At 42.4% G+C, this 15,143-nt stretch overlaps 1 protein-coding gene across 10 annotated transcripts in view; it reads left to right on the top strand.

Moving 5' to 3' along the window:
* The window catches only part of AHI1 (Abelson helper integration site 1), a 200,642-nt gene that overhangs the window by 169,870 nt on the left and 15,629 nt on the right, over window positions 1-15,143 (top strand). Inside the window, exon 26 of one of the 10 annotated variants that reach the window (XM_075126767.1) lies at window positions 3,220-3,316. The exons of the other annotated variants lie outside the window; for them this stretch is intronic. Coding sequence (XP_074982868.1) covers window positions 3,220-3,291 — 72 coding nt within the window. The 3' untranslated portion in view covers window positions 3,292-3,316. The remainder of the gene's footprint in view (window positions 1-3,219; window positions 3,317-15,143) is intronic. 10 annotated transcript variants of the gene reach the window in all.

The following is a 15,143-nucleotide window of genomic DNA, read 5'->3' as shown; positions in this document are numbered from 1 at the left end:
GAGGGATAGGATACAGAAGGACCTAGACAAATTGGAGGATTGGGCCAAAAGAAATCTGATGAGGTTCAGTAAGGATAAGTGCAGGGTCCTGCACTTAGGATGGAACAATCCAATGCACCGCTACAGGCTAGGGACCGAATGGCTAGGCAGCAGTTCTGCGGAAAAGAACCTAGGGGTGACAGTGGACGAGAAGCTGGATATGAGTCAGCAGTGTGCCCTTGTTGCCAAGAAGGCCAATGGCATTTTGGGATGTATAAGTAGGGGCATAGCGAGCAGATCGAGGGACGTGATCGTTCCCCTCTATTCGACATTGGTGAGGCCTCATCTGGAGTACTATGTCCAGTTTTGGGCCCCACACTACAAGAAGGATGTGGATAAATTGGAGAGAGTCCAGCGAAGGGCAACAAAAATGATTAGGGGTCTAGAACACATGAGTTATGAGGAGAGGCTGAGGGAGCTGGGATTGTTTAGCCTGCAGAAGAGAAGAATGAGGGGGGATTTGATAGCTGCTTTCAACTACCTGAAAGGGGGTTCCAAAGAGGATGGCTCTAGACTGTTCTCAATGGTATCAGATGACAGAACGAGGAGTAATGGTCTCAAGTTGCAGTGGGGGAGGTTTAGATTGGATATTAGGAAAAACTTTTTCACTAAGAGGGTGGTGAAACACTGGAATGCGTTACCTAGGGAGGTGGTAGAATCTCCTTCCTTAGAGGTTTTTAAGGTCAGGCTTGACAAAGCCCTGGCTAGGATGATTTAACTGGGAATTGGTCCTGCTTCAAGCAGGGGGTTGGACTAGATGACCTTCTGGGGTCCCTTCCAACCCTGATATTCTATGATTCTATGATATTGGACTAGATTGTCCACAGCTTGATGTCCTGAACTAGTATGGAAATCCCGATATAATAGCAAGTACACAGCAGTTATTCTGGCGGCTACTTTAATTTTTCCCCTAAACTTTCTAAAGAAGTCAATAAATATAGCCTTTATTAGAGAAAATCAAATAGTGCTAATTATTTTTCATGGGAAATTTTGGGAAAAAAGTATTTTTAAATATCCTATGAATTTCACCCCAAAACAAATAAAAACAAAAAACTAACAAACAAAAAATTACCAACATTATGTGACATTTTTTGACATTTGACTATTCACTGAAATGTTTGTTACGCTTTGATTTTTTTTTTCACTGAAAACTAGAAAAATATGATCAAAACTATTGGGGGGGCCAAAAAACCACCTAAGATAAAAAATGTTTAGACAGAGTTTTGACCAACTCTACCATTTATGTGCTTTGTTATGCGCTTTTTGAGAAATGCTCAAATATATAAGGTTTCAGAGTAGCAGCCGTGTTAGTCTGTATTCACAAAAAGAAAAGGAGGACTTGTGGCACCTTAGAGACTAACAAATTTTTTTGAGCATAAGCTTATGCTCTAAGGTGCCTCAAATATATAAGTTAATTCTGATTACAAGTATCGTGAATATGAGAGTTGTCATACGTGTGATTGTTCTCTGATATTTTTAAGTCCTAACTGACTGATGGCTGAACCTTCGAAAAAAAGCAGATGAAGACTACTGTGGTTTGGGTCACACAGGATTGCACATATGGCTAAACCCTTCAAAAAAAAAGATACTGTTGAGATGGTTTGGTTACAATCAGGACCAGCTCTAGGCACGAGCAAATGCTTGGGGCGGCACAATTCCAGCCATCTTTTTTTTTTTTTTTTGCTTGGGGCAGCAAAAAACCTAGAGCCGGCCCTGATTACAATCATCAGTCTGAGCTCTAGACTTTTATAATGAACTAATACAATCACATCAGTGGCAAAGTATGTTACTTCTTAGAGACCACTTTGGGTCCTGCGAATAGGGACCATTTTTTTGCAGTCTACGATCCACTAGTGTTTTTTGGGAGGGTATCATCACTTTCTACTATTCACTTTGTATATATAATATAACAACTTGATGCAAAACTTTGTTCTCCTGCCTTTTGAATTACTTAACTCCTGAGCCACAAAATTAGCTCATATTCATCTTTACTTACAACATACATCTAACTGCCAATATAAAATTCTATCAGAATCTTCATGGCCTACAGTTCCAGGGCTCTTTTTATCAAACAAAGTTTAAAATTTAGTTAGGAGCCCCTTTCGTTATAAACACTTTTGAACTTGCTCTGTTCTTGGGGGAGGAGAGGGGCAGTACTAATCATTCTCTAAATCTATGTTACTGTTATTCTGAAAGTTAATTATGTGAGGTTGACCAGAGCCTAGGATAAGCACTTTTTATGTTTATAAATCTAAATAAACATGAATAATACTCTTCCCTTCCCCACCACCAGAAGCAGGTATTGCCATCAACTCTCTAAGGCCCCAGTCTTGCAATTGAGTCCATGTGGGCTGACCCCTGAAGTCTCTGGGGCTCTTCATGGTGTAGGGTCCATCCTCCTGGGTGCATTTGCAGATAGGGCTTAGTGTATCAGGCCTCCTAACTGAGAGTGATTGGAAACATTATTCAAGACTATTTTGACATATTATGGCTAGAGTTTTTCACTGAATTTCATCAAAAATAGAATATAATCCTCCCTCCCTTGTGCCTTTTCTCAGCTGAACAAGGAAGTACCTCCATGACTTAACTTCATGGCCTTTCTAACATTCATCTTTAAACAGAACAAAAGATTTGGAAGTTCATGGAAGTTGTTCATGCATTTTGAAGAGCAAAAGAAGAGGCTGAAGCCCCACAAAAATGTGTTATCCAATCAGATCAGAATGTGTTTCAATAATGCAAGGTCCAGCCTTGTCCAGTACTCTTAAAATTCTGTTCTTCTAGAAGCAATGCCGCCTCCTGGACTGAAAGAGACAGTGCTTCCCTAGAATAGATCTGCAAAGCTTCTGAGTGATCTTGCACACAGATTACCACTAGACATTGTGTACGATAGACACACCTCAGCAAATCCAGTTCTTGACAGAATAGTTACATCTCTTGTTCTTGGGAAAATAATCATACTGTTTTCTGAAGGAAATTATACTAAGATCCATCCAGAGAGGACAGACATTTTTTGTTATCTGTAAATGGTATTTCTCTGATGGACAAGATAAGACCCTAACATACTCCACCTTTTTGGTTTTGATCTGTTATGATGCTATTCAATTCTCTTGTCATGCTGAAATGTCTCTATTCAAAAGCAGCCACTATTACTAACATTTAATTTGCACTTTTCCACTTTAGATTAACACAGAGTTCCACATCTCCACTGTGTTTGAAGCCCTGTGCTTTACTAGACATCCAAAACTGAACTGATAGTTTCAGAAATATATATGCCAGGGTAAGTCTAATTTTAAAACATCAGCTGTCTATAAAAGTAATTTTGGGCCATACTAAATCCCAATAAAGAGACCAGAGGGGCAAGAAAACTCCACAGGATTCACCTTACAGAGTTTCCAGCCAATTGTCCATTCAATGGGGAAGTGTTTGGAGAAATAAGGCAGAATTAGCAGGAAATGGTGACATGGACTCCTCCCAACCTTGTCTCCAAAACTCATGACAGCATTTTCCACAGGAGCCATCTACATGCTTCTAGGCAGGAAGAGTATATTGCCATGGAGAGAAAAACTTCTTCCTCTTCCAAGCAGGCATGGAGGGATCTGCACTCAGAGGACCCCCGCACACACTTAGATCTCTGGGAGATGCTCTAGGTCACAATCTGCAACTCATAAAACTTAAACTGTAGTTTAGGGGAGGAAGGGATTGTCTTATAATTGAGTATAGGTTTGTGATCCAGGAGACCTAGGTCCTCTTATTTAAGTCTGTGTTACTGGCTTTCTGTGTGACCTTGGGAAAGTATCTTACTTCTGTTGCCCCATCTGCATTATTGGGACAAAAATACCTACCACAGAGATGTTACAAGGCCAATTAGATTGGAAGGCATTTTTGATCCTGGAATGGAAGGTGTTATAGAAGTGCAAAGTATTTTTTTATTATTATTCCATCATACCAGACTGGGGATGATCTTCATATACCTGCTAGTGAACAAATGGCCACATCATTAGATTAAAAAGTAAATAAAAGGAAAAAATACCCCTTTACAGTTGGTACTAATTGGCAGTTCTATTGGCAATCTCTGTCAAAAGGCAAAGGATTAAAAGGGCGTGGAGACACTGGTTGAGGGATGGCACAATGAGGGAACTTGCTGTCTGTATCATATGGTATGTGTTCTGTGGATAAAAAAACTTCAGACACCTGTGTTAGCAATCTGACATCAAGAAAATCTCGGCCCTAGCAATTGCAAATTAGCCGTTTGATTGTTGGAATCTGGATTACCTTGAATAACTAATACTAAGTATGTTAGAATGTTGGACACAATGAGTCTCAATTGACTTCAAGTTATGAAGGAAAATTGCTTTTAATGGCCTATGATGAATGAAGGGAGTCTTTCTTATAGTCGGGGCTGGTAGCACCACCTATTATTAAGGTTGCCTAAAACTTCCCAATGAATTTAACAGGCAGCAGGTTTAAAACAAACATAAGCAAGTACTTCATCACACAACGCACAGTCAACCTGTGGAACTCGTTGCCAGGGGATGTTGTGAAGGCCAAAAGTATAACTGATTTCAAAAAAAGTTAGATAAGTTAATGGAGCATAGGTACATCAATGGCTATTAGCCAAGATGGTCAGGAACACAATCCCATGCACTGGGTGTCCCTGAACCTCTGACTGCCAGACACTGGGACTAGAAAACAAGGGATGGATTACTCATAATTGCCCTGTTCTCTTTATTCCCTCTGAAGCATCTAGCATTGGCAACTGTCAGAAGCCAGGATAATGAGGTAGATGGACAATTGGTCTAACCCAGTATAGCCATTATTATGTTCCCATTATAAGACCTTGTTTTCAGTTGTTTATGACTTTGCCAAACTTTAGCTGTTTGGGTTGAAATTTTCTGAGGATGTCCTCTTCAGGCTGAAATTTTTTATTTATTTATTTATTCATTTTACTTCAGCCAGCACAGTTCAGTCATTTCTACCAACAAGGAGAATGAGGCTAAGGAAAAATATATTATTTTGCCCATGTTAAAAATTGCTTAGTAGAGACTTGCTAGAGCTTAACAGCTAAAACCTCAGATGATTCCATCTTCACTGAGTATGCTTGAGACGCTCACAGCTCCTTGTGCTGGCCAGCCTATGCATGCACTATCCCCACAGAGCAACAGAGAATATACTCCAGCCCAGGGCTGTGGAGGCTTAGAAGGACTTTCCCTGTAATGGCTGCTCCCAGCTGCTCTGACCTATGGTGGAGTTGAGCACTGTAACTGAAAAGCATCCTGTGCTCTCGGTGACCCTCTGTTGGCACGTAGGCCATGAGAAAAAGAAAACTGTCTGATTCAAATGAAAAGGGGACAAAAGCCAAACTGTGTGGAGGGAGGAAATAGTTTGGGACAAGAAGTCTGATAAGACTGGGACAGAATCATAGGGTTAGAAGGGACCACAAGGGTTTCTAATCCAACCCCCTGCCAAGATACAGGATTTGTTGTGTCTGAACCATCCAAGACAGATGGCTATCCAGCCTCCTTTTGTAAACCTCCAGTGAAGGAGTTTCCACAACCTCCCAAGGCAGTCTGTTCCATTGTCCTACTGTTCTTACAGTTAGGAAGTTTTTCCTAATCTAGATCTGCTGTGCTGTAGTTTGAGCCCATTGCCCCTTGTCCTGCCCTCTGTGGCAAGAGAGAACAACTTTTTTCCATCTTTTTATGGCAGTCTTTCAAGTGTTTGAAAACCGCTATCAATTTCCTCTTTTCCAAATGAAACATACCCAGTTCTTCTTTGAGTGATTGTTCACGTCCATTCCAATTAGGTGTGTGCGTGCAGTGTGCACGGACGTCGGAAACTTTTTCCCTTAGCAGCTCCTGTCGGGATGGCAGGGGAGCCCCCTAGAGTGGCACCCTCATGGCGGTGTATATATTACTCTGCCGGCCCAACCCCCCCTCAGTTCCTTCTTACCATCCATGGCGGTGTTGGAACATTCTCTCCCTCGTACATAGTTATCAGTTAATTATCAGTAGTTTAGAAATCCTTTGTTTCAGGTGTCTGGAAGCTATTTCCAGCACCAGCCTTGGGCTGCGGGGCATGCTGCAAGCTCAGGGTTTTAAAGCTTGCGGCATGTGCTGCAAGTCTGTGCCCAACAGCGACCCCCCTGACTCCTGCCTCCGGTGTCTGGGAGAGTCTCACCAAGCTGAGCGCTGCAAGATCTGCAAGGCCTTTAAGCCACGCACCAATAAAGAGAGAGACTTTCGCCTTTCATTCAGCTCGAAGCATCCTACCTCCCAGGAGTGCAGAACGAGCTTGCACATTGCCTCAGCAGGTCTTACCACATGCACAAGTGATCAATCAGGTCGGACATCATACAGTCAGTCTTCCAGAAGTGGGGTTATCCCCAGACCTGTTCGCCACCAAGAGCAACAGTCAGTGCCCTCAGTTCTGCTCTTTCCAAAATCACAGTCTGGGTTCAGTCGCCGATGCATTCTTAATACCATGGGGCGGGAGTCTGAAATATGCCTTCCCTCCTATCCCGCTTGTCCACCGGGTCCTCCTCAAAATTCACAGAGACAGGGCGACGTAATCATGATCACCCCGTCTTGGCCCCGTCAGCATTGGTTTACAACCCTTATAGAGTTGTCTGTGGAGGCCCCGATTGCACTGCCCATCCACCGAGACCTGATCACACAGGACCACGGGTGCTTCCTTCGCCCGAACCTGCAATCCCTGCACCTCATGGCGTGGAAACTGTGTGGCTAAATTCCACGGAAGGGTAGTGCTTTTAGTCTGTGAGGCACATTCTCCTCGGCACTAGGAAACCTTCCACTAGGGCGACCTACCTGGCGAAATGGAAAAGGTTTTCCCGTTGGTGTGAACCCAAGCGCCTTCAACCACTCCAGGCTACCATCCCAATTATTCTAGAATACCTCCTACACCTTAAACATCAAGGTCTAGCCCCTTCCTCCAACAGAGTACACCTGGCAGCCATTTCAGCTTTCTATCCAGGGGACTCTGGGCGCTCGGTGTTTTCTAATCCTATAGTGGGACGATTCCTCAAAGGTCCTGAAAGGGTGTTCCTGTATTCTCGCCCCCGTTTCCCAACCTGGAACTTGAACTTGGTCCTCTCCAAACTCATGAGCCCACCATTTGAGCCCCTGGCCTCTTGCTCCCTCCTCTACCTTTCTTGGAAGGTGGCGTTCCTGGTGGCCATTACATCAGCGAGGAGGGTGCCCAAGCTAAGGGCCCTCCACCTCTGAACCACCTTACAGAGTGTTTGATAAGGACAAGGTGCAGCATAGACCTCACCCTAAATTTCTCCCCAAGGTGGTCTCCCAATTCCACATGGGTCAGGACATTTGCTTACCGGTGTTCTTTCCAAAACCGCACACGAGCCCGAGACACCTCAGCCTGCACATCCTGGATGTCTGGAGAGCCCTGGCATTCTACATAAAGCAAACAAAACCTTTCCTCAAGTCTACCCAATTGTTTGTCACCATAGCCAACAGAATGAAGGGTCTTCCTGTTTCGTCCTGGATCACAGACTGCATTCGCACATTCTATGAGTTGGCCAAGATTCCAGCCCCAGCAATCATGGCCCATTCAACCAGACCACAGGCATCTTCGACCAGCCTTTCTGGCTCAGGTCCCTATCCATGAGATCCGCAAAGCTGCCACCTGGTCTTCAGTACACACATTTACAGCCCACTATGCTATTAACCAACAGGCCATGGATGATGCGGCCATTGGCAGAGCTGTTCTCCATTCATTCCATGACTCCTACCCTCCTCCTATGGTAAGCTTGGAAGTCACCTAATTGGAATGGACGTGAACAAACACTCAAAGAAAAGACGGTTACCTATCTTTTCGTAACTGTTGTTCTTCGAGATGTGTTGTTCACATCCATTACAATACCCACCCCCCTTCCCCTCTGTTGGAGTCAACGGCAAGAAGGAACCAAGGGGGGATGTCGAGCCAGCAGGGTAATATATACACTGCCATGAGGGAACCACTCTAGGGGGCTCCCCTGCCATCCAGAGGGGAGCTGCTAAGGGGAAAAGTTTCCAATGTTTGTGCACGCGGCGCGCGCGCACACCTAATTGTAATGGACGTGAACAACGCATCTCAAAGAACAACAGTTATGAAAAGGTCTTTTCCTTCAGCCTTTGCTCATATGGCTTGTATTCCATCCTTTTGATCATCTTTGTTGTTCACCTCCTTTCCAGTTTCTCCACATCCTTTCTATACACTGCTGACCAAAACTGGACACAATAATTCATTTGAGGTCTAACCAGCACTGAGTAGAGTGGTATTATCACCTCCCATTACTTGAATGCTAGAGCTCTGTTAATGTACCATAAAATTGCATTTGCTTTTTTTGCAACAGCATCGCATTGCTAACTCATGTTGAGGTTGTGATCCACCACAACTCCCAGATTGTTCTCAGCAATGCTGCTGCCAAGCCAGTTATCCCGCATTCTGTATTTGTGCATTTGATTTTTCTCCCCTAAGTGTAGCACCCTACATTTGTGTGTGTTGAATTTCGTTTTGTTGTCTATAGCCCAGTTCTCTAACTTATCAAGATCCCTCTGAACTTTAGCTCTCTCCTCAAAACTGTTGACAATTCTCCTAGCTTTCAGAGTGGTAGCCGTGTTAGTCTGTATCAGCAAAAACAACAAGGAGTCCTTGTGGAACCTTAGAAACTAACAAATCTCCAAATAAATTTGTTAGTCTCTAAGGTGCCACAAGGACTCCTCGTTGTTTCTCCTAGCTTTGTGTCATCAGAAAATTTGATCAGTAGGGGTCTGGCCTGCATTCCATGTTCCCAGATGATTGGGGGAGAGAAACAGTGATTTAGATTTGGGGCAGTGGACTGGGAGCTGGAGGATCAACTGGGACTGGCTGGGCAAAGAGACTGTGAGCCAAGGGGGGAGCAGCTGGGACTGGAAGCTGTGTTAGGGGAGACTGGGAGCTAGTGAAGGAAATGGGGGTAGGACCAGGAGCTATTTGGCTTTTGGGGGGGATAGGAGGAACACTGATGCCAGATGAGGAGATTAGAGTAGGTTCTGGGGAGAGGTGAAGACTGGGACTAGGAACCAGTTGTGGGAAGGAGGTGGTGGCAGGGGAAGGAGAATCTGACAAGGAGCTGTAGTATAGGGGCAGAACTGTCACAGACTGGGCAAAGAGACTGAGACATGGAGTCAGGCCAGGGGAAAATCTGAGATTAGATGAGGAGCCCAGGGAGGAAGACTGGGTCTGGAAGCCAGTAGTGGGAGAGGAAACACAGATTGGGTGAGGAGCCAAGAGGGGGGAAATGGGTCTGCTGGGCAAGGAGACTTGCACTGGGGTGGCATGAGAGGCCTGAGTAGTGGAGAGTGGGACAAGGTGCCAGGTATGGAGAAGAGAGACTTGGGACAAGGACAGGTTGGAGGGGATGGGACACCAACACAGAAGCTCATTAATTTCTCATGAGCAACAGGGAGACTGATTACAGATTAGCTGTAGCTCACGAAAGCTTATGCTCAAATAAATTTGTTGGTCTCTAAGGTGCCACAAGTACTCCTTTTCTTTTTGCGGATACAGACTAACACGGCTGCTACTCTGAAACCTGTCACTTTTGAAAGCATTTTGTGGTGACAGTAATAAGATCTTTAATTACATGAGGTTAGTTTGACCTCAGTTGTATGCAAGGTATTGGAACAAATTTTGAAAGAGAAAATAGTTAAGAACATACCAGTATGTGGGATAAAATGTCAAATGGTTTTACAAAAGGTAGATCATGACAGACCAGCCTGATCTCTTTCTTTGAGAAGATGGATTGATTTTTATTTTATTTTTTTTAGACAAAAGCAATGCAGTAGATCTAATCTACCTTAATTTCAGTAAGGCATTTGATATAGTTCCACATAGGAAATTATTCGTTAAATTGGAGAAGATGAGGATTAATATATGAATCAAGAGGTGGGTAAGGAACTGGTTAAAGAGAGACTACAGTGAGTCATACTGAAAGGTGAACTGTCAGACTGGAGGGAGGTTATTAGAAGAGCTCCTCAATGATCAGTCTTAAGACCAATCTTATTTAACATTTTCATTAATTAATCTTGGCACAAAAAGTTGGAGTGTACTAATAAAATTTGCAGATGATGCAAAGTTGGGAGGTATTGCCAATGTGGAGGAGAAGTGGAATATCACAAGCAGATTTGAATGTCCAAAAAACTGGAGTAATAGAAATAGGATGAACTTTTATAGTGCAAAGTGAAAGGTCATGCAGGTAGGGATTGACAAGAATTTTTCCTATAAGCTGGGGATGACTCGGTTGGAAGCGACAGAGGAGGAGAAAGACCTGGGTGTTTTGGTTGATCACAGGATGACTGAGCCACCAATGTGATGCAGCCATGAAAAAAGCTAATGCAATCGTAGGATGCATCAGGTGAGGTATTGCCAGTTAAGATAGGAAAGTGTTATTACTGTTGTACAAGACACTCGTGAGACCTTTGGTATAATTACATTGCTCAGGGGTGTGAAAAATCCACACCCCTGAGTGACATAATTATGCCGACCGTAACCCCCCATGTAGATAGTGATAGGTCGTTGGGAGAGCTTCTCCAGCTGACATAGCTACCGCCTCCTGTGAAGGTGGAGTATTAAGCCAACAAGGGAGCTCTCTCCTGTCAGCTTAGACTAAATTCATCCTATTTCTATCAAACTGGAACATGTGCAGAGAAGGGCTAGTAGGGTGATCAGAGGAATGGAAAACCTACCTTAGGGGACTTAAGGCAGTTGAATGCTGCCCTGGGAGAACTGGGTTCTATCCCTGCCTCTGCCAGAGTCCCTTTGTGATGCTAAGCAAGTCACTTAAACCAAACTTTCCAATGGGTGTTCACTCAATGCATGTTCCTTATTTTCTGGGCGCCTGACTTGAGGCTCCAGGGTCTGATTTGCAGACATGCTGAGCACTCACAATTGCAACTGAAATCAATGGGAGCTCTGCTTGAATATATAAAGTGCTATATAACAGTAACATCTCTGAAAAATTAGGTCATAGACATCTCAAATTGGGCACCCAAAATTATTGAATACTTTTGATACTTTAATCTCCCTGTGTCCCAGCGCCCATCTGTAAAATGGGGACACCACCATCTCATCTCAAGGGGTTTGGTGAAGATGAATAAATTAATGTTTATGAGGCACTTGGATCGTATAGTGATGACAACCATAGAAAAGCCAATGAGGAAATTAATCATTCTGACTTTATAGCAGGCTTTGAATAATATGCAGTAAATAAGGCCTAAGGCCACATATTGAACAATGAGGATAAAACAAAATGTTGAATAGCTGCTTATTAAGTGAGCACTGCCCAGCCTGTGCACTGAATGAGGCAGGGGTCCTGTTGGAAAATATCGTATGTGAGCATGTAATGAAAAACTACCCGAATACATAGGCACAAGGGGGCAGAATTAAAACCTTCATTCTAGCATTTCCTAACCTTTGAGTACTTGACTTTACAACCTTAATAGTGTTCACTATTATTTCTAGAAAAAAACTTAGAAGTATCTTATTGGAATTGTCTGTGATAAGGAGTAGGCTTTAATTAATTATTGATGCTTTCCCCCTTGTTTCTATAAGAAGAATAAAAAATAGCTTATTCCTTAGACAAGTTTTCATTATGTCTTCCTCTGCATGGCCAATAACTTCCTTTCTAAAATAGGAACTGTTCTAGTGTTACATTCCATTTAGAATTTCTGAGATTCTGTAAACAAATCCAGGATCACTCCACTGACAAGTGGGAGTATCTGAGTGTATTTGCATATCCCATCATTATAATCTTTACTAACATGGGATTTATTTTTTTTCTTTGTATCATTAGCTGGTCCTCACCAGCACAGAACCCTTTTAATTCCCCAGGAACGACAGGAAGACCATTCGCGTGCAGATTACTCAGCTTTTAAGTTTAACAAAAATGTGATTTTTAAAAATATGAAGAATACTGTATCAGACAGAAGTATGATAGAGCATCACTAATCAATACCCGGGGGAAAGGCCCACTGTAGATTGGTGAAGCTTTATACTAGAGAGTTTTGAGTTTGGGGAAGAGACATCAGCATTGAGGGCTAATTAGAATTAATATATATTTATAATGTATTTCAGGGAGTGACCAGGAGGTGATGGGTGTGTTGCCCCATGTCTCATGGAGAACTAGATATTACTCGCACCAATCATGACTCTGGCAGAACCTCATTTGGCTGTGTTTCATTCTGAAAAACTCAACAATCCGTTTTTGGACTAGGTTCGCATTTTGCTGCAGTGCAGTTTAGTCAGGTTCTCCTGTCTTGTAAAGCAACATGTTTGATTGCAATATTAACAGAGTTAGGAGAGAGATTCCATTATTAAAGATTGTCTGTGTTTTCCTTTTCTGAAAATATGGAAGATGAAAAGCCTTAACTTCTTTCATGTGAGAAACTCCAAGAGAGTGACTTGGCCCAGTTCTGACTACAAGAAAAGGGAGTGTAAAAAGGAAAAAATAAACATCAGGAGGGTGTGAACATTGAAAAATGTAGTAATCACTCATAGTTGCACTCCCTTTAATGCACTCCATTGTATATCGTTATCAGACAGTGACAGTATGTTTCCTTCTTTTGTGTGCAGTCCCAAATTTTATATTATGTTAATGTAGATTTATGTGTAAATTCAACACAGAGAGGCTTTTTTCTGTCATAACCAGTACTCTTACACATTCATACACTGACTGGGTATGGTATTTTCTAACACTGTGATCCTGTCTGCACTGGCCAAGGAAACTGTTAGGACCGCTTCACAAGTCATGTGTGGTGATGGCTCATGTCTGAACATGGCCCTTGTTAGCAATGTGTATACATTAATTCTCTGGCCATTAGGGGCTTGATACTGCTCCCATTTAAGTCAGTAATAAAAGTCTCATTGACATGAAGGGAGCAGAATCAGCCATAGAATTAGGAGCTTACACGTCTCTTTGTTTACTTTGCTTTAATTAATGTTATAGGGAAGCATGATCTAGTAGTTTGATTAAAGTCCAGGACTGGGACCCAGGAGATCTGCCACAGACTTACTGTAAGACCAGTCATTTAACATCCGTGCCTCAGTTTCCGCAGCTTCAGAATATGGGTGATAATACTTGACTGGGAAGTTGTGAGGCTTCATTCATTAACGTTTGTGAAGGACTTTAAGATCATTGATGGAAAGCTTTATTATCCCTGCTGATAACATTTGTGGATGACACAAAGACTGGCAGAGTGGTAAATAATGGTGAGAACAGCACAGTCATCTGGATCACTTGGTAAACTGGACCCATTCAAATAAAATGTATTTTAATGCAGCCAAATGCAGTTATACATCTAGGAACAAGGAATGCAGACCAGATCTATAGAATGGGGAACTGTGTCTTGGAAAACAGTGACTCTGAACAGGATCTAGGAGTCATAAAAGACAAACAACTCGACATGAGTTTCCAGTGCAATGCTGTGGCAAAAAGGGCTAGTGTGATCCTTGAATGTATAAGCAGGAGAGTAGGAGTAGGGAGGTGATTTTAACCCTGTGTATAGCACTAGTGAGACTAGACTATTGTATCCAGCTCTCATATCCACATTTTAAAAGGATGTTGAAAAATTGGTGAGGGTGCAGAAAAGAGACACAAAGATGATTCAGGGGCTGGAGAAAATGCCTCAAAGTGAGAGACTTAAAGGAGCTCAATCTGCTTATCTTATCAGAAAGAAGATTGAGAAGTTACTTGGTTACACTGAATAAGTACCTATAGGGGGAGAAAATATTAACTACAAAAGGACTCTTCAATCTAGTGGAGAAAGGCATAACAAGAGCCAATGGTGAGCAGAAGCCAGACAAATTCAAATTAGAAATAAGGCACAGATTTTTAGTACTGAGGGTGATTAACCACTGGAACAAATTACCAAGGGAAGGGGTGGATTCTCCATTTCTTAATGTCTTAAAATCAAAACTGAATGCCTTTTCTAGAGGATATGCTTTTAGCCAAATACTAGTAATTGGGCTTACTACAGGGTGATATTTAAGGGCCTGTGATATACAATAGGTCAGACTGGGTGATATAATGTTCTCTTCTTGCCTTAAATGCTATGAAAGTATCGAAGAGTAAAGTGTTGTTGTTGTTGTTATTATTATTATTATTATTATTATTATTTCATTCTATAATAGTGAAGCAAGCCTAAGTTGTACTTTATAATAAGATCATATTGCCTTGAAGGCAATATTGGTTTTCTCTTATTTGTTTGAATTAGAGATGGCATGGCAATGGTATACCTCACCTATTAGCCCATACAAATGCTAATTACCAGTTGGCAGGCTATCAAAAGTTGTCCTTTTCTTTCTTGACATCCTCCCAGAAGGTGCTTGCTGACTTTGAGAGTGCTATTTCCAGTAGTTACATCACTGTGTCAGCCACTCAGGAGGATCTTAAGGGCATTTTCTCTCCCAATACTATTGGTAGTTCTAGAGAGAGGATTTCAAAGAGAGTAATGTCAGAGAAAATGGCACGGCTATTTCCTGGAGAGATGAGGGTTGAGAGTGAAATGTGAGATTTACGAGCAGATAAGAGTAGCTGGGTAGGTCCATCATGATCTCTAATGTAAATCACTGGGTGTGGTGGGGTGATTTTAAGCACTAGAGTTGTTTGAAATGTCCATAATAAAACACAATGGAATGGGTTTTGCTTAGTTTCATTTTGAACTCAAAACATAACTTGATTTTGTTAAATCATAAGCTTGGTCCAAGTTTTATTGGATGAGTTCACTTTAAGTCCACGCTTCTCATAAGCTACCTGGAAAAACTTCTTTTTCAACTTAACCCCTTGCCCTCCTTCAGGCTCCGGTGTCTGAAAATCTCCATGGAGAGCACTATCCAATTTTCAGAGATTCGCCTGTTAGGCCTGTTGTCTTTCTGCCCACCCGTCTCATCCCAGAAAGATTTTTCTAGGGTGCAGAGCCCTGTCAATCTGCAGCAGAGAGACAAGAAAGCTTCCTGTTGCCACCATTATGTTGTTACGCATGGAACAAGAGATGCCCCAAACTTCTTTGCGTGGTTTTTTTAGCTAAACTTGTAAGGCACTGTGGAGCTTC

The sequence above is a fragment of the Caretta caretta genome, chromosome 3 (assembly GCF_965140235.1).
Source record: "Caretta caretta isolate rCarCar2 chromosome 3, rCarCar1.hap1, whole genome shotgun sequence".
Lineage (NCBI taxonomy): Eukaryota > Metazoa > Chordata > Testudines > Cheloniidae > Caretta > Caretta caretta.
The sequence above is the reverse complement of the archived record's forward strand: the minus strand, read 5'-3'. Positions and strand labels throughout refer to the sequence as shown.